Below are 22,894 nucleotides of genomic sequence, written 5' to 3'. Positions count from 1 at the left end.
TCATGAAGATAACAATGTCCGAGAGCAAAGTTTGGCAAACTTTTTTGGTAAAGAGCCAGATAGTAATTATTTTCAATTTTGTGGGTCATATAGCCTCTGTCACAACTATTCAATGCTACCATTGTAGTGATAAAGCAGCCATAAATAACACATAAATAAATAAGCATCATTGTGTTCCAATAAAATTTTATTTATAAAAACAGGCAACAGGTGAGCAATAAACCTATTTCTGGTCCCAGCTCATCTCTGAACTATGATGAAAGAGAAATAGAAACTTATACCATGTTTAAGCCACTGTATTTTGCTTATTTATTTATTTATTTATTTATTTGTTTGTTTGTTTTGAGATAGGGTCTTGCTCTGTCACCCAGGTTGGAGTGCAGTGGCACGATCAAGGCTCACTGTAGCTTTGACCTCCCAGGGTCAAGTGATCCTCCCACCTCAGCCTCCCAAGCAGCTGACAGTACAGATGTGTGCCATGACACTCAGCTAATTTTTGTATTTTTAGTAGAGATGCAGTTTCACCATATTGCCCAGGCTGGTCTCAAATTCCAGGGCTCAAGTGATCTGTCCGCCTTAGCCTCCCAAAGTGCTAGGATTACAGGCAAGAGCCACCATGCCCGGCTGAGCCACTGCATTTTGAAGGCATCTTTATTACAGCAGTTCAAGAGTTCATCCTAATATATACACAACATAGGAAATAGACTTCTAACACACAAGAAATATATTTTGAAGAATATATTTTGATATAGAGACTGGGTCAGGACTCCAGAAAAGACTATGTTCAGGTCTCTAAACTATAGTTATTCCAAAGGCATCCTTCATGACTCTGAGAAACTGTTTTCTATACAAAAAGACAGAATGTGTGAACTCTGAAGATAGAGGACTTTCCAAAAAAGATAATAGAGTTGATTAAATTCAGCTGAAGACTTGATGATAATCAACCCAGCAAATGAAACTACCTGATTATGAGCTTCTTAAAAAAAAAATCAATCATAAGACTAAAAATTTCAAAACATTTCTCTTCTTTATCCCTCTTTCCCAAAATGGTACACTGATTTTTTTTAAGAACGCGTTAACTACTTTTAGAGCTTGATATGTTCCCTGACAATTCTCTTAGTGAGAAAACAGTAAAATTTTTTTCTCTAAGAAAAGGATATAATTTTATTAATTATTCAGAATAGTTGTTTAAAATCCCATTATTCTCAGATTGGTACATGAACTGAATGAAAAATGTTCTGTGTAAGAAAACATAAAGTAAGCCTTTTAATATATGTACCTGTTCCATGTGTTCAAATACCGCTGGAGTAGCAATAGTAGCTGGTGCCTCTTCAATAATCTTCTGATGCCTGCGTTGTACAGAGCAATCACGACCAAACAAAGAGATGGCATTGCCATATTGGTCCGCTAAGATCTGCACCTCCAGATGACGAGATTGTTTGGCTAGTCTCATCACAAATATGGGAGATCCAGGGACTTCAGCTTGAACCTGTATTAGAAAAGGGGGGGAAAAAAACAATTCTTAAATTTTAAACATTTTATCTATCTTGATAAGCTACTTTGATTTCAACAAGCAGATGTCCAGAAGTGTCAGGAACCATGTTAATCAGCAGAAATACAAAAGTGAATAAAATACAGTCCATGCCATCATCTTTAATATCTTTAAGATGCTGCATTCTTACATAATCAATATTAATTGATAAATATGAAAACATGAAAATCTGGTGCATCACAAAGGTAAACAACAAAATATTTGAAAACATAGGCACATACACAAATTCAACAATGGGCAAAATACTACCATCCTGTATTCTGTACAACTAAATGTACAACTTGTTCCAGACAAGATACTTTCCTGGTTCACATTACATCATATATGGTATTGTTGCAGCCAAAGGAATTTCATCTTTAGTTTTGAAGAATATTACTGTTGGGGACAGAATTCTAAAATGGTAACTATTTTTTTTTCTCAGCACTTTAAATAATCCCAATAATTTTTGGTTTTCACTGTTTCTACTGAGATGTCAACTGTCAATCTTATTGTTACTCTTTTGAAAGTAATCTTTATTCCTCAGCTGCTTTAAGATTTTCTCTTTCTCTCTTTTGTAGGGGGTAGAGTGGTAGATTTACTCTGATAAGCATAGATGTGGTTCTTTGTATTTGTCCTGCTTAAGGCTCATAGTGCTTTTTGAATCTGTCCTTGGTATCTTTTATCTGTTCAAAGAAATTCTTAGCCTTTCTCTCTTCAAATATGGCTTCTGCTTCATCATTTCTTCAAATACTGCCTCTGCTCCATTCTCTTTCTCTTCTCCTCTGAGACTTAAAGTACATGATGTTAGACCATTTCACATAACCCATAGTCTTTTATGCTCTGTATCTTTTTTGCTCTGTTTTGCCATGTAGCAAGTCATGTCAAAACTCAGTGGCTTGCTTAGAACATCAACCTTTTATGATGCTGTTCTCATCTGGGCAGTTCTTCTTCTAGTCTTGCACTTATATACATATCACCATCTGGTAGCTTCAGTGGGGTAGAATGGTCTCACTCAGATGTCTGGTGATTTGTGCTGAGTGCTGGCTGGTATGTCTAGGGAGCCTCAGCTGTAATCATTCATCTCCAATGCATGTGACTTCTCATCCTCCAGCAGGTTAGACCAGGCTTCTTCAGTGCTGTGTTCCAAGAGTGCAAACGCAGAAGCTGTAAGACCTCTTGAGGTATAAGCTCTAGAATTTATACATCTCTTTGGCCACATTCTAATGGTCTAAGCAAGCCACAAAGCCAGCTAAGATTCGAGGGGTGGGGAAAATAGATGCCACCCATGGAAGGGAGGAACAGCAAAGTCACATTGCAAAGGGTGTACATACAGGAATGGGAGGAGTTATTGTGGCCATCTCTTGCAAACAACTTACTATGCTCTACCCTATGGCCATAATAATTCACATACCTCCCACATGCAAAATAGACTCACCCCCTCCCAAGACCCCCAAAGTCTCATCCAATCATGGCATCGGGCTTGACGTCCATTTTCTCATGAGTCACGTCCAGAAGAAAATGAGGTTCCTTGGGTGCAGCTCCTCAGGTACAGTTTCTCTTGATCCAAAGACCTGGGAACTAAAAAGACAAGTTATCTGCCCCAACACTCCCAATATTTATGATGATATTGGGAGAGGATAATTGCAAATGAGATTGTTGTTCAAAGAGGAGGAAATAGGAGGTACACAGTAGTCATTGGTCCATAGCAGTTTTGAAATTCAGATAGGTACATGCTGTCAGATGCCCTTACTCCAGCATCAGGAATGCTTTTCTTTTCGTTTTGTTTTGTTTTTTAGGGTCTAGTTTGGTTCCCTCGGAGTGAGTCCTTAATCCATGGCATCCCCTGCTCTTAGCTCTGCCCTCTGGGCTCCTGACTCCACTCTCTGAAAAATCTCCCTTTTTATTTGAAATGACAGCTGTTTACAGATGAATAGCTTTCTGTCTGCTTCCTGCCCATAAAAAGTTTAAGGCTCAGAGGTCACTTTTCATTTTGAGCTGTTTCTGGCCCTTTCAGTCCCTTGGTGCATTCATCAACACAAATCTCTTGACAACTCTGTGGGTTTCCTATGAATCATATTGGGGTTCACCACTCACCCGAAGAGACACATCCACAACTCATGTCTGCATAGACCTCTCTATACTTTGGGCACATCAGGATGCTGTGAGACAGTACCCTTAAGATACTTAGGGCCAGGCGTGGTGGCTTATGTCTGTGATCCCAGCACTTTGGGAGGCCAAGGTGGGAGGATCATCTGATATCAGGAGTTCGAGACCAGCCTGGGCAACATGGTGAAACCTCATCTCTACTCAAAACACAAAAACTAGCCAGGCATTGTGGTGGACACCTGTAATTCCAGCTACTCAGGAGGCTCAGGCAGGAGAATCACTTGAACCTGGGAGGTGGAGGTTGCAGTGAGCTGAGATCACGCCACTGTACTTCAACCTAGGCGACAGAGTGAGACTCCCTCTCAAAACAAACAAACAAACAAAAAAGATAGCTAGAAGCCTGTTTCTAGCTGAAAGTGTTCTTTTTTTTTTTTTTTTTTTTAAAAGGATACTTAGAAGCATCTTTGCAGCTGAAAGGATAATTTATTAGCTACTACCTTAAAGATTTCTGAGGCCTTAAAGTCACAGCACTCTTGACTTAGTCTTTACCCTGAGGCATTTTTAACTTAGGAAATCTTTTGCCAGCTGGAGAGACTCGGGATGAGAAACAATTCTATTTTCAATAAGTTCTGGGTCCTTTACATTTCTGTAAATTCTGTCAATTCTGCTTGCAAGCAAAACATCTTCTTTAGCTTACCTCTTTTTTACAGTTTCTTAACATAAGCAACTAGAAGCACTCCACAGATACTTTAAACACTTGTAGAGAGCTCCTTAAACAGATCCATGACTTCATTAAATTAATATATACAATTTATCTTCCAAGTTACCTCAGATAACATTTTTTGCCAATTGTTCCATTATTACAGAACATGGATCTTTTTTCCAGACTCCAGTAACAATTACTACACTGCTTTTCCAGCCTCCCTTAACAGTTCATCGTTCTTCCAGTCTTCATTAACATCCTCCTCATCAATTTTCCAGCCTACACCTATGAGCCAGTTTTAAAGTCAATGTCTCATGTTTTACTTTTTTGTTATGGCAATATCATACCTGTAGGTATCAATTTCTGTGTTAATTATCCATTGATACCTAACAAACTACCAAAATCTTAGTGACTTCGTATAGCCACCATTTTATTTTAATTGCTCATAAGTGTGATCAGCATTTTGAATTTGGCACAATTGGCAGTTCTGATCTTGCCTGGAGTAACTCACGCAGCTATAGTCATCTGGCAGCTCAACTGGGGTTAGACGGTCAAATATGGTCTCATTTACATGTCTCAAATGTGGTGCTGCTGACTGTCAGCTAGTAGGACTAGGAGGCCTTAGCTGGGACAATTCATCTCTGCTCATGTGACTTCTCCTTCTCCAGTAGACTAGAATGGGCCGTTCACTTGGTAGTCTGAGGGCTCGCTCCAAGACAGCAAGGGCAACTACAAAACTATTTGAAGTTTAGGCTAGGCTTCAGAACTTGTGTACCATTTCTGCCACATTCTACTGGCCAAAACAAGTCACAAGGTCAGCTAAAATTCAAGGGTTGGGGAAAAAAGACTCTACTTCTTGATAGGAGGAGCTGCAAAATAATGGTGTACAGAGTAGGTACACAGAAATGGAAAGAGTTATCATGATCATCTTTGCAAATAATTTCTCACATTGCTCTATGTTTTTCATCCTTTTGTCTCTCTTCATGCTTCAGTCTGAATTTCCTTCTGATCTACTCACCAGTCATTAATTATCTTATCTTTTTCTATGTTTTTTTTGTTTTGTCACCCAGGCTGGAATGCAGTGGCATGACCATAGCCCAATGCAGCTTCAAACTCCTGGGCTCAAGGGATTCTCCTATTTCAGCCTCCAGTGCCACTTATTAATTCTCTTCAACTGCATCTAATATGCTATAATTTTAAACTCCTATATTGACTACTTCTTCTTCTTCTTCTTTTTTTAGACAGGGTCTTGCTCTGTTGCTCAGACTGGAATGCAGTGACACAATCTCAGCTCACTGCAGCCTCTGCCTCCTGGGTTCAAGTGATTCTCCTACCTCAGCCACCCAAGTAGCTGGGATTACAGGCGTGTGCCACCAGGCCTAGCTAATTTTTAGTAGGGGTTTCATCATGTTGGCCAGGCTGGTCTTGAACCCCTGACTTCAAGTGATCCACCTGCCTCGGCCTCCCAAAGTGCTGGGATAACAGGCATGAGCTACCATGCCTGGTTACTGATACTGACTTCTTAATTTTGGTTATTGCATTTTCAGTTCTAGAACTTTTGTTTCTTCTTTGTAATTTCCAGTTCTCTACCAAAATTCTCAATCTTGTCTTTAATGTCCTTGAATATGTTAAGCAGAATTACTTTAAAGTCCTTGTCTGATAATCTCATTATCTAAACCCTCTGTAGGTGTGTTTCTACCGTTTTGTTCTTCTTGGTTTTCAATCGTCTAATTTTGTATGCCTGTTTTCAACTGAGTGGTTGATATGCTGTAAGAAAAATTAACAGAAATAATTTTAAGTTCTGGATGTTATCTTTCTTCGGAAAGGATTTACATTTGCTTCCTGCAGGTGTCTAGAGGCACTAGCAATCCTAAAACATCTTGCTTAAATCAGAGGTTGAATGTTTTGAAGCCAAGATTTAGTCCCTGTGAGGGCTAGTCTATTTCCAGTTCACCCTTTCTCCCGTAGTCAGTCCTTAAAGATCCCAACCTAAAATGTGGGAGGTTTTCCAGGGCACCTCTCCCCAGGGAGCCCTCTTAGTCTTTTAAGATTGTCAAAAACTTATCAGCCTTTCAGGTGCTTCTTCTTGAACTAGAAGATGTATCTAGGGAAAAGTAGCCTCATACGTCAGGCTCACATCTCTGGGTTTCCTTTTTCTCCTATATGTTAGCCCCATAATTCTTCACTGTCTTGAATGGTCTCTAATGCCATAAAACACACACACACACACACACACACACACATATATATTTATAAAGAAATCTGGTTCAGCTTTTCTAGTTTATTCCCAATGGGAGGATTGGTTTATTCAGCCAACTAGTATTGAAAAACTTAAGGACTTTCACAGAAAACCTCCCCTTAGTGTTTTAAGACTTTTCCACTATTTGATTCCATAGTAATGAGTAGTTTTGAAATGTCTGTATCAGTTAACATTAATCCATGCTTTTTTTTTATTTTTGCTTCTAAGAGCAAAGTCCTTTTCTCTAGACCCTCTGAGTCACTGATCTACCTATGAAATTAGAATTCAATGAAAAAAATGTGGAAAAAAAAAACCCAAGGTAGTATTCAATTTCTGACACTTAAAATAGGATAATGTAGCAAAACAATACCTTATTTATTTATTTATTTTAAAATTTTTTGAAGAGATAGAATCTCACTTTGTCTTCCAGGCTGATCTCAAATTCCTGGCTTCAATCTATGCTCCCGCTTTAGACTCCCAAAGTGCTAGGATTACAGGCGTAAGCCACCAAGCCCAGCCAAGACAACACCTTTATCACTTCCTTTATCTAGTACAGATGCTCCTTGACTTACAATATGGTTATGTCCCAATAAACCCAACATAAGTTAAAACATTTTAACATGTATTTAAGATACCTTCATAGCTTAGTCTATTCTACCCTAAATGTTCTTAAAACACATTAGCCTACAGCTGGGCAAAATCTTCTAACACAAAGTCTGTATTATAACAATAAAGTGTTGACTATCTCACGTAGTTTACTGAATGTTGTACTGAAAGTGAAAAACAATAGCTGTATGAGCACTCAAAGTAAGATTTATGCTGAATGCATTATCAGTTGCACACCATTGTAAAGCTGAAAATTTGTAGGTTGAAATTTTAAGTTGGGGACCATCTGTATATCAAATTATGGAAGACCCAGCTCATAAGATTTTCCATTTAACTTTTGACAGTGAAGCAAGGAGTTTGCTGCTGTTTTAAGAAGAAAAAAAAAAAGCCAAATAAAAGGTGGCATGGCACACTAGTAAAAGAAGTGCAAAGTAGAAAATGACAAGGAAACTATGAAAAAGAGGGAAGCTAGGAGAGTGAAAAGAGCAGACTTCTGTCCCAATTTTCCATTTTTTGACACATCTTTTACTACTCACTGGTAGAAGGAAAAAAAGTGAGTTAAGTATGTGATGGTAACTAAGTATGTGAGGGCAGAACAAAAAGAGACTCCTGTCTCCCTTTTCTCACTCTGTTTAAGATTCTAAAAAGACATCACTTATTTGGTCGTCTCTACAACCAATGTATAGTACAGCCACATCAACTTGGCTGCAAAGCAGAGGGTAAGACAAAGAGAGATCCTACATTGAGCTTTCCTGAGTCACTCTCAGTTCCTATATACTATGGGCCTGCCACAGACAGGGTTCCTGTGCCAGGGTGTGGTGGCCATGCAGCACGGACTAGGGTATAGACTGCTGGGACAGCAGGGTAGATGGGACATATGATGGAAACTCAGAGGTCTCTAGGCAATGTGAACTAAAGTGAGAAAAAGTCAATCAGACAGCCTGGGCCTGTCCAAGCCAAGAGCAACCATACCAGTATCATACCACCACACCACACATTATCTACAAAGTCAGCAGAACAGGGACACAAAAATATAGAAAGGTATTGATTTTTCTTTGCCATTATGAGGTCCTAAAAGCCATACGCACCATGTAGGGAAGAGCTATCTGAGAAACTGAGTATGTTTATATAGGACAGAATAACTCTATTTTTTGAATTACCTAGTTAAATAAAACTTAAAATTGAGTTGGACATTTCATTAACCTTTTTTCTCTGCTAACATGCAGGTAGAAACTAGAGTGAAAGACAATTAGCTATAGACAAAATTAAAAATTAAATATTTTCTGGACATCCAAATTATAGTATGAGTTAAATCATGTACCTCTGATATATATGTTAGTTCAAACAAACAAAAACAGCTTATACTCTACCTGTCTGAAGAGGTTAGGGAAGTCATCTGCATTGTTGACTTTTCTAATTCCCTTCCCTCCTCCTCCTTCTGAGGCCTTGATCATTACTGGATATCCAACTTCCTCAGCTGCCTTCAAGAAAAAAGAAAAAAAAATAGAAGAAATAGTGTTATTACTAGAGAAGGAGAAAACTGGCATTTTTCTCCCTTTAAGAATGCAGTCAGTAAGTCTAAATATAGCAAAATAGAAAGATCTTCAAGATACACTATTAGGTGAAAAAATAAATAGTAGAACAATATTTGTAGTATTAGGTTGAACCAAAAGAAATTGCCTTGTTCATGGATTAAAAAAATGACTGAATATAGGCAATTTCTTACAGTTCAATCTAAAGTAATGTCACATGAGTCAAAAACAAAATTATATATGCATTCATACACCTACATATGTAAGTGCAAAGAACTGAAGTTCAGAGTACATACCAGCAATGATTTAGAAAAGAAAGATGGGTCCGGGCTCAGTGGCTAATGCCTGTAATCACAGCACTTTGGAAGGCCAAGGCGGGCGGATCACCTGAGGTCGGGAGTTTGAGACCAGCCTGACCAACATGGTGAAACCCCGTCTCTACTAAAAATACAAAATTAGCTGGGCATGATGGCACATGCCTGTAATCACAGCTATTCAGGAGGCTGAGGCAGGAGAATAGCTTGAACCTGGGAGGTGGAGGTTGCATTGCACTCCAGCCTGGGCAACAAGAGTGAAACTCCATCTCAAAAAAACAAAAAAAAACAAAGAAAGATGGGTGGATATAAAACTTTCCTTTTTCACTGTATATATTTCTGCATTATTGGAATTTCTTATATTATGCAGGTATCCACATATCACAATTAAAAAAAAAAAAGACATAAAGAGTTCATTTAAAATTAGCTGAAGTGGGGTTGGGCACAGTGGCTCATGCCTGTAATCCCAACACTTTGAGAAGCTGAGGCAGGTGGATCACACCTGAGGTCGGGAGTTTGAGACCAGCCTGGTCAACATGGTGAACCCCTGGCCCTACTAAAAACACAAAAAATTAGTTGGGCGTGGTACTGCATGCCTGTAATCCCAGCTACTCAGGAGGCTGTGGCACGAGAATTGCTTGAACCCAGGAGGCAAAGGTTGCAATGAGCCAAGATCGTGCCTCTGCATTCCAGCTTGGGCAACAAAGTGAGACCCTGTCTCAAAAAATAATAAAATAAAATAAAATAACCAAGTCATTCCTTTGGCAAAATATTCCAGTCTTTTAAGGTTTTGCTGCATTACCATAATATCTTTAAAATATATCACCAGGCCTGGCCCAGTGCCTCACACCTGTAATCCCAGCACTTTAAGAGGCCAAGGTGGGTGGATCACTTGAGGTCAGGAGTTTGAGACCAGCCAGCCCAACTTGGTGAAATCCTGTCTGCCCTAAAAATACAAAAGTGGGCACCTGTAATCCCAGCTACTCAGGAGGCTGAGGCAGGAGAATCACTTGAATCTGGGAAGTAGAAGTTGCAGTGAGCTGAGATGGCACCACTGCACTCCAGCCTAGGCAACAGAGTGAGACTCCAACCCAAAAAAATAAAATAAAATAAGTATCACCCAGAAAAAGAACATTTCAATGTTTAACCTATGTCAATCAATTAGGAATGAAAATCTTTTACTCGCAGTCTCACCTTTTCTAATGTTTCCTTAACTCTATTCTTTCCTATGCTCATATAAACAGAATTAGTATAATGAACTCAATTGCTGAGTGATAGATGATCAAAGAGATAGCATAAGTGTGGAGAAAGACTTACAAAAAAAGGGGGTATCCCACAGGAGATCAGTAAGAAGGTAGGCCTTTTAAAAATATATGAAAGCTTTAGTCACACGTCGCCCATTAAAAATATTTTGGAAGAATTTTAACACTTTAATATAATATTAAGTAAGGAGCGCGGAGGTAGAAGGACAAAACAATTAAGTAGAAAAAAGTATTATGATTATCAACACAATACATATATTAAGACCCAAAACTTATAATTATCATAAGTATAGGAATCTATTAATAAAGATTTTTATATGATATAAATCTATGAGTTGAAAAGGACAAAAAACATGAATATGTTAACAGACATTATCTTTGGATGGTGTGTTTTCATGTGGCTTTATCATCATCTTTGGCTTTTCAAATTTTCTACCAGAAGCTGTTTATAATTATACCAAAAAAAAAAAAAAATTAATTAAAAAAAAAAAAAAAAAAAAAAAATAGCTAGTTCCTTACAAAGAGCTTCTACTCTTTTGCAAATTATAGCAAACAAAATGAAGCATTTGCAATTCAATTAGAAATATTAATTCTTCTTATTAAGGAGATTACAGGATGTTTAACTTAAAATGCAAACAATACAGCAAAATTATTTGAACATTCAGCATCCCTCTTGAATTTATAACACACGAGTCAAACTAAAGCAGTGTATTTTTCTTATAATAGCCTCTTTCATTATCTTTCATTATACCTGAAAGCATAACTAACACTTTAAACTATTTATAAAAATTAAAGGGGAACAAATTGGAGGGACCTATAAGGAAAGAAAAGTTAATGGTGGGGAAAGGATCTCCTTTTGCCTAGGTTCACATTTTTACATGGATAGACAACAATTAAGAGTAACACTTTCAGTCTTTCTCGGTTCACTCCCTTGCTCCTCCCCAAGGGAAAAATAATAAATTATGTGATTGGTCAACTTGGAAGGAGGGACTGAATATGCATAGTTCAGCCTTTTCCCCTTTGGGATCAACCCACTGCACAGGACTTATGCTCTTTGTCAGCTCTCAGCCATACACTAAGCTGAATTAAGCTCGCTCTCTGTCGAGGGAAATCTGTGGTCATTCAGCACTGCCAGTAACCAGTGGGTGAGTGAGCCTGCTTAACTCTGGTGTTCAGTTTACAAATCTGATTGTTGCTGCACACTTAAGCCATTTTCACCAACATCACTGTTCGTAATAAAGCTGACTGTTTGATCTCTGCCTCCTGGCTTCTTGGTTCTGAATTCAACCAGTGGAAAAAAGTATGTTGTTTGTTGTCCCTGCCCTCACACACTAACAGGTGTGAGAGAGAGAGAATCAGCACCTCCTTAAAACTCTGACTTAATCACCTAAGAAATGTTCTGTCTAGATGAGCAGCCTGCTTCGAAATGAATTTAGATTGTTTACATTTAAAGTCACCTCCTCAATCTGTATTTTTTTAAAGTAAAAAGACTTATGCAATCTAAAGAGAAACCAGAGTATTCTATACTTTTAAACTACACCTCCTGGTTTTACATCCCTAACACCACCTTGGGTATATATCATGAGCCAGACTCCCAATCTCCACATCTGTGACTATAATTGGTCAGTTGAAAGGTATCACTCCCTGGAGTTAGTAACCTACCTGTAGCCCGTCATCCACATCTTTCACATAACCTTTTTCATATAGCTCCTGGGGAACATTTAAGATACGTTTTGAAAAATCATTTTCCTGCCAGTCCATACGAAGACCTGCAATAGACAATAGCAACTTAGGGCAATTACAAGAGCTTCTGCTCTTGTCAATTTTCTGCTCTGCATTCTTTAAAATGCTATCATATTTATCCAAAACTGAGAGTGGATGGGAGAAAGAAGGATGCCATAAAACCCTGATCAGTCCTTGGGGTTAACAGGATTTAGCCATAGCATGACCCAGCAACTTGGGTTCTTATGCTGGCAAAAGCCACATGAGCTAACAGGGAGCAACTTATAAAAATGCAAAGACATACAAGACCAAAACAAACAAACAAAAAAAGAGCATGGCATACTTCTCACAGCAACTCAGCAGGCAAAATACCTTCAAACTGTGTGTTCAGGCCTGCTCCAGGGCCAAGAGGTCTGGGAAATAATTCAATCTTTATGAGCCCTTGGAAATAGAAATGGCGGTTTTATCGGCCTCAGCAGAGTCATGATTCCATGCTCTCTGAACGTCCCTGTACTCAGCCACAAGGGGAACACTATAGCCTCTCCATTCAAACAAGAACAAATTCAACCATTTATTTTAAACGATTTGACCCAGCAGATCTGGAGAGGATATTGCAATCTCCCTGGAGAGTCAGAGTAACAAGGGTTCAAATCTGTTCAGCCTCAAGACAATAGTCATTCCCATTTAAAAGAAGTTTTAGTGTATGTCTGCTCCCAGTGCTTGAGTACTAAAAAAAAAAAAAAAAAAAAAGATTCATATTGTTATCAGCTATAATAATTCACATGGAACTCTTTAAGGGATTTCTTGAGAATAAATCATTTTCTGAAAATTCTTGCCCCTCTGGCATGCATGGAAGAAAGGTTTAATTACTGACCTCATTTTCTGCATCAAGGGCAACTGAGGTTAAATGGTTTTTAAACAGTCAAAGCAAATTATCAACAGATTGTGGGTTGATATCAAGAAAACATTGGCAAGTAAACATTTGAGTAGGTTTTAGGTTTTTCTTAGTGATCCAGACTACTCCCAGGCAGGTCCGAAGACCTAATTCCACCTGGGAAGCCCACCTCTGAGGAAGATTCTAGCCTACCCAGAGTACATCTAAACCCACAAAACCATGTATGTGCTTTCCCAGAGTTTCTCCAAGTTAACTCACAAGATCACTCTAGATCACAGTTTAGCATCTGTGTCCCTGGAACTAAATTTATATTCCTAAGATAAAAGAATCACAGGTGTATTAATTAAGCCAGGAGCTACAAGGTACCATTAATCAACCAGTATTCCATTTCCTGTCAAGTATCCCAATACTTTTTCAAAAGAGGTAAGTCCCAAATATCCTACTGACCTATTTTGTACTTCAAGATACAAACAAGAATTCAGTTCTTACCACTGCCACTCCAGGGAAGAGTTGGGATACCTGCAGTTTGAGCCACTATGGAAGATGCAATCTTATCCCCTAAAGCCCACATGGCCTGGCTTGGAGGACCTAAAAACAAAACAGGAAAAGAATCCTGACTGTAACATCTTGGCCTCATTTCTGGCACATGTAGTTGCCTTGTATCATAGCTATTTATGTATTTGTCTTGTCCTCCCCGACCCCTCACATATCAAGGAGATCATAAATTGATTATGGGGACTATTATGCTTTGACTTACCTTTGTACCATCTATGACACCTAATGTAGTAAGCTTTTTGTACAGAGTGAGAGCTCAATATATATAAACATATGCTGAATTAAATTTTTGACAAATCTAGCTATAATGTTATCATTCTTCATGATTCAACTTTACCAGATCAATAAAGTCTTCTTTTTTAAGTCAATATCCTGAAATAAGGACTTTAAAGTTTTAGGATTCAAGTCTGAAATAGCATACCCTCTTTGGTCTTAGGGGAACCCAAAAAGGAGACTTATCTTTAATAAGGTTTAGAAAACATAATGTTCATTATTTAAGGTCTCTGAGACAGACAGAAAAATACTTTGAGCTATATAACCTCTCTTTTCCTCTCTGGTATAATGACAGCAGAAAAGTCAGAAGTATCTCTCACCTGTAGCACCTACATGCTTAAATGCAAAGGTGCTGATTCATATTTAACGGCACACTGCCAGGGCATCGTGAGTATTCAATTATCTTCACTATCTAAAAACAGGTAATTTTCCCGCATGCTTTCTTAAGGTTAGTTGCAAAGTTTTAAAAGGTCAGTGTTTTAGAAACCAAAGCCTTCTCCACATCTCCATATCGGACCCAGGGACAGAAAACAAAATCAAGATGAAGTGAGATAAGCAAGAAATGAAAAAAATGAAAGAAATGAAGAGGGTTACTCTGAGAGTTATAGATTGAGAAAAAAAAAAAAAAGAGAGAGAGAGAGAGAGCGCCCAGCACATCTTAAACAGAAGAAGATCAGACTATAGAGTAAAATGTGGGCAAAATTGACAAAAAGAAACAGAAAGACAGGGACAGTATGTCAGAACAGCTTACCCATGAAGGCAATGCCATTTTTCAAGAGAAGTTCCGGTAGTTTGGGATTCTCAGAAGCATGACCCCAGCCAGCCCACACTGCCTGCAAGGGAATATAATATAATTCATTCTTAAAATTCACTCAAAACCCCCACAAACTGCATGACTCTCTATCCAGGCTGGCCCTATTTCATGAGGTACAATAGTTCCACAGCAGCCTAATGCTTAATTCAGCTTCTATGCTTGATTGTTGGCAAACTCTTTACAGAGTAACAATAAGTAGTCCATTGTGGCAAGATCTCTGAAGGGGTCAAAACCAAGTTGAAACTGATACTAAGATCCAGTTATTCTTGTTGCTCTTTAGGAAACTCAATTCATAGCCTAGGCTGTAAAGGGCATTTTCTAGAAATACTGGCTATGTTTCACATATTCAATTACTATGGCCACTCCATTACATCTTTATTGATTACACTGCCATTTAAGTTTAGAGTTTTTTCTCTTGGGGCTTTAAGATACCTACCCTAAACTTACTAACACAATGTGACAGGGAAGAAACAGCCTATTTCTTTAATATACCACCATCATTTAGGCTAATATTCCACAAGAAATAGGTAATTTTTACTTACTGGGGATGGCTCAAAGGTGAGATACCTAGAATAAATAATCTCTGAAAGATGCTTCCAAACTTTCTGTTTGTATTAGGTTTACTTTATTTTTAGCCATTCCATTATTTCCATCTTTCTTTTCCTTATTTGGTTTAGTTATCTCATATACAGGCATTTAATAATTTTCAAAAAAGATGCTTTACAAAAATGTTCTTCTCTGGATATCCCCCTGTGCCTAACTATAAAATTGCTGAATTTGGTTTTAAAGGACACATTGGCATCTCTTACTTGTACTGGGATCCTTTTAGCAATATCAAGAATTAATTCCACATTTGCATAGTTGTTGTTGTTTGGTCCTCCAGGCACCGGCACGTAGTGATCTGCCATCTTAATGTATTCTGAAAATGCAAGCAAATTAATAGAGAACACATGATTGTTTTCTTCCAAAAATTTAATTGCACAGCAAAACTATGTAAAGGTCAGGAACTATCATAAGTAACCACAGGACAAAGAGCATTAATAGGATAATTTCCAGGACCATTTAATTGGGGTCTCTTAGTTTGTTAAGTCACAAGCACTAATATGAGCTACCCCCATATTTAGAAGCTCTTATACTAAAACAGCAGTTCTCCAATATTTCATTTTGTAATCTTTCTGAGGAATCTTTACGACTTCTATATCAAGGCTGATGTGTCTCTCAGTGGCCCAAGTGCAATTACTCTATTCTGAGAAAAAGTTCTAGTCCTGACATTCTTTGTCTTAAACTGGCACTGGACCTAGACTCTTTTCCTGGTGCAGAGCTTGACAGAATGGAGAAAGATAGGAGAGCCTGAATGGCTTGCAAACTGGCTAAACAAGAAAGGTTAGTTACAGGAGTGTCTGGGAGGAGTGTATCTGGAAACAGGTATTTGAAAGAAACTTGAGAAAGATAATCACTTTCTCATGTATATTTGTTGTACCGTATTCCCTTTCAAATTTGTCACCTAACATCTATCTTCCTATTCTGGCAATGACAATTGTAACAGAAGAGCTACCACGTGTAGGGACTGTAACTAACACTTCATATATACATTATCTCATTTAATTCTCTCATCAACCCAATACTTGATATGTGACAGAAAATGATGGCTTGGAGGAGTTAAGTAACTTGCTCAAAGTTCATTTCCTCCATTTATATATTTATTTTAGCTTTCAAATTTCAACTCAAGCATCCAACATTATTTATTAACAGTTCTTTTATCTTGTTCTTTTTTTAAAAATTTAAGTTCCAGGATACATGTGCAGGACATCCAGGTTTATTACATAGGTAAACATGTGCCATGGTGGTTTGCTGCACCTATCAACCCATCAGTTAGGTATTAAGCCCCACATGCACTGGCAAAGAGCATGAACAGACTCTTCTCAAAAGAAGACATTTATGCGGCCAACAAACATATTTTAAAAAAAAAAAAAAAAAGCTCAACATCAGTGATTATTAGAGAAATGCAAATCAAAACCATAATGAGATACCATCTCATGACAGTCAGAATGGTGATTATCTTGTTCTTATTTCTAAAAGATTTTAAGTCCTTTCTAAAAAAAAAAAAAAAAAAACTACTAAAAAAAAAATTCTGCTAGAATGTCTTCAAAATTAAAATAGGTTTATTGTTCTCTTTGATTATAGGAGGGAAAGCATGTAAATTATTAAATAATGTTAGATAATACAACAGACTATAACAATACTATATTTTGAAAGTCAAAATTGGCTGAGTGTGGTGGATTACCCAAAGTAATCCCAGCACTTTGGGAGGCTGAGGTGGGCAGATCATGAGGTCAGGAGATGGAGACCATCCTGGCTAACACGGTGAAACCCCATCTCTCTAAAAATACAAAAAATTAGCTGGGGATGGTGGCACACGCCTGTATTCCCACCACAGACAGAGGGAGGCTGAGGGAGGCTGAGGCAGGAGAATCGCTTGAACCTGGGAGGCAGAGGTTGCAGTGAGCCGAGATTGCGCCACTGCACTCCAGCCTGGGGGACAGAGTGAGACTCTCACCCATTGTCCCACCTCAAAGACAACCAGTTTATGCTTTATTGTATATAAATATATATTTTTTGGTATATATATATATTTAATTTTTTGATGGATACCTAATATTTCAATAGGCTATATAATTCATTTGACTACTAACTTACTGATAGAAGTACAGATTATTTACAATTTGAAAAATAATAAAATAATGTGTATCCCTGAATGGCTATCCAATTATATCCACAGATACGTTACTAGCAATAAAACTACTGGGTCAAAAGGTATTCATATTTTCAGACTCTCACCAGCAACATGGGTACCAAATACTCTCACCTATGTTAGGTATTATGAATGTTTTCAATTTTGTGAGTTTTGTAAGTTAAAAAAAAAATCTTTAGTATTGTTTTGGTTTAGATTTCTTTTTTGTTTGTTTCTTTGTTTTTGAGACAGGGTCTCACTCTGACACCCAGACTGGAATACACTGGCATGATCATGGCTCACTGCAACCTCGACCTCCTGGGCTCAGGTGATTCTCCCACCTCAGCCTCCAGAGTAGCTGAGACTACGGGCATGTGCCTCTATGCCCAGCTAATTTTTGCATTTTTTGTAGCGACCAAGTTTCACCACATTGTCCAGGCTGACCTTGAACTTCTGGTCTCAAGTGATCCGCCTGCCTTGGCCTCCTCAAGTGCTGAGATTACAGGCATGAGCCACCATGCCTGGCCCTCCATACTTTTTATCAATAAGGTATAATCTCTTAATCTTAAGGTAGAGTATCTTCACAGATAACATGACGAATAATATGGTATCAAGGATTTGCATCAAAATAATTGTGCATGGGGTTAAGAATATAGATGAAACTAGATTAGCCATGAGTTGATAATTATTGATATTGCATGACAGGTAGATGGGAAGGGATTAATTATACTCTTCAACTTTTACATAGTTAAACACACACACACACACACACACACATCAAAAAACACATTCATTTAAAATGCAAATCCTTAGATGTCCAACACACACACATACTCTCCTCAAAAGACAAAGTCTGTGCTTCAGAGGATGGAAAACAAGGTCCCCCTTGGCAAATACTATATCACATCTTGTAGCCACCTGTAATTTCTAGAAAACCACTTGTGTCATACCTTTATGCATTTGTATACGCTGTTCTTTCTGTCTGGTACACCTTTCTCTCCCTTCAATTGCTTCACTAACTCTTACTCATTCTTGGTTAGACATAATCTCTTTCAGAAAGCTTTCTCTCTTTTTTTTTTATTTCGTTGAGACTGAGTCTCGCTTTGTGGCCCAGGCTGGAATGCAGTGGCACGATCTCGGCTCACCACAACCTCCTCCTCCTGGGTTCATACAATTCTCCTGCCTCAGCTTCCGAGTAGCTGGATTTACAAGCACCAGCACCATGCCCAGCTAATTTTTGTATTTTTAGTAGAGACGGGGTTTCATCATGTTGGAGTCCCAAACTCCTGACCTCAAGTGATCTACCGGCTTCGGCATCCCAAAGTGCTGGGATTACAGGCATGAGCCACCACACTCAGCCTAAGAAAGTTTTCTCTTAAGACTGCCCCCAAGAATTAGATGTCTCATCTCTGTGTTCTCACCGGACCCTGTGCATGTTTCTTTTATAGCACTTACCTCATTGTATTGAAATTATTTGTTTCCTACAACAAGATCACATCTTATTCAACTGTCAGTCTCCATGTTAAGTGAATGAATAAATGAATTAATTGGAGTACCAGGTAGAAATGAATAAGGAAAAAGAAACTGGGCTGAGCGCAGTGGCTCACACCTGTAATCTTAGCACTTTGGGAGGGAAAGGTGGGTGGGTCACAAGGTCAGGAGTTCGAGACCATCCTGGCCAACATGGTGAAACCCTGTCTCTACTAAAAATACAAAAATTAGCTAGGCGTGATGGCATGCACCTGTAGTCCCAGCTACTTGGGAGGCTGAGGCAGGAGAATCACTTGAACCCTGGAGGCAGAGGTTGCAGTGAGCTGAGTTTGCGCCACTGCACTCCAGCCTGGTGACAGAGCAAGACTCTGTCTCAAAAAAAAAAAAAAAAAAAAAAACCACGCAAGATAATTTGTATTTATTATAGATGATCTCATCTTTACAATTATCTAGTGAAATAGACATTAGGATCTTCCTTTTATAAGCATGAAACTTGTGGCTCAGAGATGTGAAAGTATGCATCTAAATGATTTCACATAATAACATGATATAGTTTGAATGTATGTCCCTCACCAAATGTCATGTTGAATTGTAATCCCCAGTCTCGGAAATAGGGCCTGGTAGGAGGTGTTTGGATCATGAGGGCAGCTCCCTCATGAATGGCTTGGGCCATCTCCTTGATGATACATGAGTTCTCACTCTAAGTTCATATGAGATGTGGCTGTTTAAAAGTGTGTGGCACCCTCCCCGCCACCGCATTCTCTGTCTTATTCCTGCTCTGGCTGTGTGATGTGCCTACTCCCCCTTCACCTTGCTCCAGGATAGTAAGTGTCCTGCAGCCTCCCCAGAAGCAGAGCAGATGCCAGTACCATCCTTCCTGTAAAGCCTGCAGAATCGTGAGCCAACTAAACCTCTTTTCTTTACAAATTACCTAGCCTCAGGTATTTCTTTATAGCAATGCAAGAATGGCCTAATATATAACATTTGCTTTCTAATAAATTGGTGACTTCTCGATTTCTAAATAAGATGATATAATAACCTTTCTTTCTTAGGCATAATCATAATAACATTGTCTCAACAAAGAAAAAACATATGCAGACTAAAATAAGTACAAAAGGATAACTCTTTTTCACAGCTGCTTAGGAGTAAAAGATTAAAAAAAGTTTAAAAAGATAACTCTTCACATTATCTGTGGGTACGCTACCTTAAGAGATTATACCTTAGTGATAGAAGGTATGGAGAAGAAAGACTAGTCACATCTTTCAGCTATACCAAGAGTCTTTATCTATAACTATCAGACAGAGAACCATCTGAGTAAAAAGAATATGTAGAAGAATTTACAGAGTGAAACACGCTTCGGTCCCAAAAGATCTCTCCTTCAGGAGGAAAAAAAAAAAATCTTAGCCCAAAGTTTTTCTATAATTCAATATAACGCATAAGGAAAACAGCATTTCCTTCTAAATCTTTCCACTTACACATTCCAAAGAATGCGGCATAGCAAATACTTAACACTGAAAAAGGCATACACTTGAAAGGCCAAATCAATACTTTTGTTAAATTTCTTCCTACTTAGCCCTAGAACACAGGAATCTGTATTGAGGTTGACTATAGTGCAATCACTTTTATATGCCTATTACTGACACATTTTAAACAGAAATTATTTTAAAAGAATTTTACTTGGAAGTCTTGTGTTTGGGAATCCCCCTAAGTTAACATTCTCCTACTTAAAGGCTGTGCTATTCCACGTTTTAGTTTTGAGAGTGATGCTTTCATAATGCTAATAACTCACCTGCATTGGCTTTAAGGTCTTCAGGTGTGACCATGACAACGAATCGAATTGCACGTTCATTTCGAAACATTTCATAAGACCACCTACGGATAGACCGCATGCATTTCACTGCTGCAATGCCATTGTTAGCAATAAGAACCTGGGAGGGGAAAGGAGATGGGAATGGGAGGAAAAGGCAGAAAAAAGCAATAATGGAGGAAAAGAGATGAGAGAATTTTTGTATATCTATCTTTCTGTGTAAAAGTCATACTTTCAACCAAGAATTCTTGTTACTAGTCCAGACGGTTAGAAACTGGCTTCCCCATGGCCAAGCAATGTCTAAATGTTAGCTAAGCAAATACTTGAGTATGTGCCAGCTAAAACATACTCCTTTCTAACTTCATGTGTTTGAAGGGAAAAGTCACAATTACTTAAATCCTGTGAGTCTGTGAATTATTCTACCATACTACCATATCAATTACTAGGGAACAGAAGAAAATGAAATTCAGAGGGATGACATATTATGAAATCAGGAGTAGGGGAAAGCCAACCAGTGCAGGGCCATGCATTTTTCTCTGTTGCAATAAAATTAGGTACACAGCACTGAACATGTTTAAAAATCCTGGTATTAGTTACTTTTCTGCAAAATACTGAATTCCAATACCTTAGAATTGTAAAGAATGCCTCAGAAAGAATGGTCACTGTTGTAGAAAAATCAAATAATCCTGAGACTTTCTGTAAACAAACCTTTTATCGCCTTACCTATCTTGCAGTCATGCCTCTGAGGATAGCACAGACTAATAGACACATAATCTATCTTTATTGGAAGACTAATAAAAGGATGCTGCTGAAGTAATACTTTTAAGAGTGGAAATATAGGTCCCCATCCTTTAATCTTTTAATCACTGGAAGCTATTTCAGCCAAGTCATCCTCTCAGCTCTGACATGGTCTAGATAAAAGTGACACAGAATTACATTTCAGAATACCTGGAATCTCTAAGTATATCATGTGGTATATTCCCTTCAAACATCTCAAATACCTGGTGGAAGCCAGTAAGTCACAGTGTATCAAACTCTTTAAGCCTTCTCTTCTGAAACTCTCTCTACTCCCTTAGCTTTCAATCCAATGCTGTGGCATATTGTTTCCCCACCAGCACCCACAAGCTAATCAATTCTTCATACCCTGTCGGATCAGTGCAACCCCACCCTGTAAAACCCCAAGATCTTTCAAAAACATTTTTTGTTTTGAGACAGGGTTCCTCTGTCGCCCAGGTTGGAGTGCAGTGGCACAATCCATAGCTCACTGCAACCTTGAACTCCTAGGCTCAAGTGATCCTTTCGTTTCAGCCTCCCAAGTTGATAGTACTCAAAAATAACTTTATGAGCACTATTTTAACTCCTTAATTAGCTATGACTAAATTATCTGTGGTAAATACATATTATAGGAAAACAGTGAAATTCTATTAATAGGATGCTAGGGAGGCAGAAAGGCTAAAATTCACATAAAGAGGCAAAGCCTCTGAGAATCTAAATATCAATTGGGAGTAAATCCAGACAACAAATCTCGGCAAGCATTAAATCCTATGTGCTTTTGACAAAATAATTCAGCAAGTTACAACTTACCTTCTCAATCACTTTATTTCCCCCAAAGCGAGTAACAAATTCTGCTGGAGAAGCCACAGTGAAATCTCGTTGAGAATCTATTTTCTTTCTGTCTCGGCCCTGCTTTACTAGGTGCAAGCCAGACATGCTGGACCTATAAAAATAGAGAAGCCATAAAAACACCATCTATATTTTCTGGAGACCTGCTTTTCACTACCATACCCATAACAGTACTTTCACAACTGCATCCTGTGAAGACTGCATGCTGGCAGGTCATATACTTTTCAAATAAAAGACAGAAAAGAAAATGATTCTTGCTTCTGGAAATTTAAGGGAAAAAAAAAAAAAGCATTCCTGAATAATAAAAGACAATATCAAGGTTTCCCAACAGATGCCATCACAAAGAGATAGGCAAAGGATAGAATGAAATGAGATGGTAGAAATAATAGACTCAGAGACCATAAAAGCCAAAAAACAAGTTACCAAAGTTGTTTCTGGATCACAACTCTGGTGTGCAGATGACCTTCACCTCTGTATCTCTGACTTCCATCTTTCTTATGAGCTATAACTCCACATTTTAAAACTGCCTACTAAATGTTTTACCTGGGTATCCCCTAGGTATTTCAAAATCAACAACTCCAAAACAAAATTCTTTTTTTGGCCGGGCGCAGTGGCTCAAGCCTGTAATCCCAGCACTTTGGGAGGCCGAGGCGGGTGGATCACGAGGTCAGGAGATCGAGACCATCCTGG

The 22,894-nt window shown here is 38.4% G+C and overlaps 1 protein-coding gene across 4 annotated transcripts in view; it reads right to left on the bottom strand.

Moving 5' to 3' along the window:
• ACACA (acetyl-CoA carboxylase alpha) overlaps positions 1-22,894 on the bottom strand; it is a 355,889-nt gene that overhangs the window by 178,555 nt on the left and 154,440 nt on the right. For all 4 annotated transcript variants that reach the window (XM_011990217.1, XM_011990219.1, XM_011990218.1 and 1 more), the window contains 8 exons: positions 22,166-22,298; positions 20,564-20,702; positions 15,362-15,471; positions 14,490-14,571; positions 13,400-13,498; positions 11,956-12,062; positions 8,556-8,666; positions 1,280-1,489 (listed from right to left, as the gene is read on the bottom strand). In XM_011990217.1, the coding sequence (XP_011845607.1) occupies positions 1,280-1,489; positions 8,556-8,666; positions 11,956-12,062; positions 13,400-13,498; positions 14,490-14,571; positions 15,362-15,471; positions 20,564-20,702; positions 22,166-22,298 (991 nt within the window). The remainder of the gene's footprint in view (positions 1-1,279; positions 1,490-8,555; positions 8,667-11,955; positions 12,063-13,399; positions 13,499-14,489; positions 14,572-15,361; positions 15,472-20,563; positions 20,703-22,165; positions 22,299-22,894) is intronic.

This window comes from Mandrillus leucophaeus, unplaced genomic scaffold, assembly GCF_000951045.1.
Source record: "Mandrillus leucophaeus isolate KB7577 unplaced genomic scaffold, Mleu.le_1.0 Scaffold374, whole genome shotgun sequence".
NCBI lineage: Eukaryota > Metazoa > Chordata > Mammalia > Primates > Cercopithecidae > Mandrillus > Mandrillus leucophaeus.
This window is presented reverse-complemented; position numbering and strand designations above follow the sequence as displayed.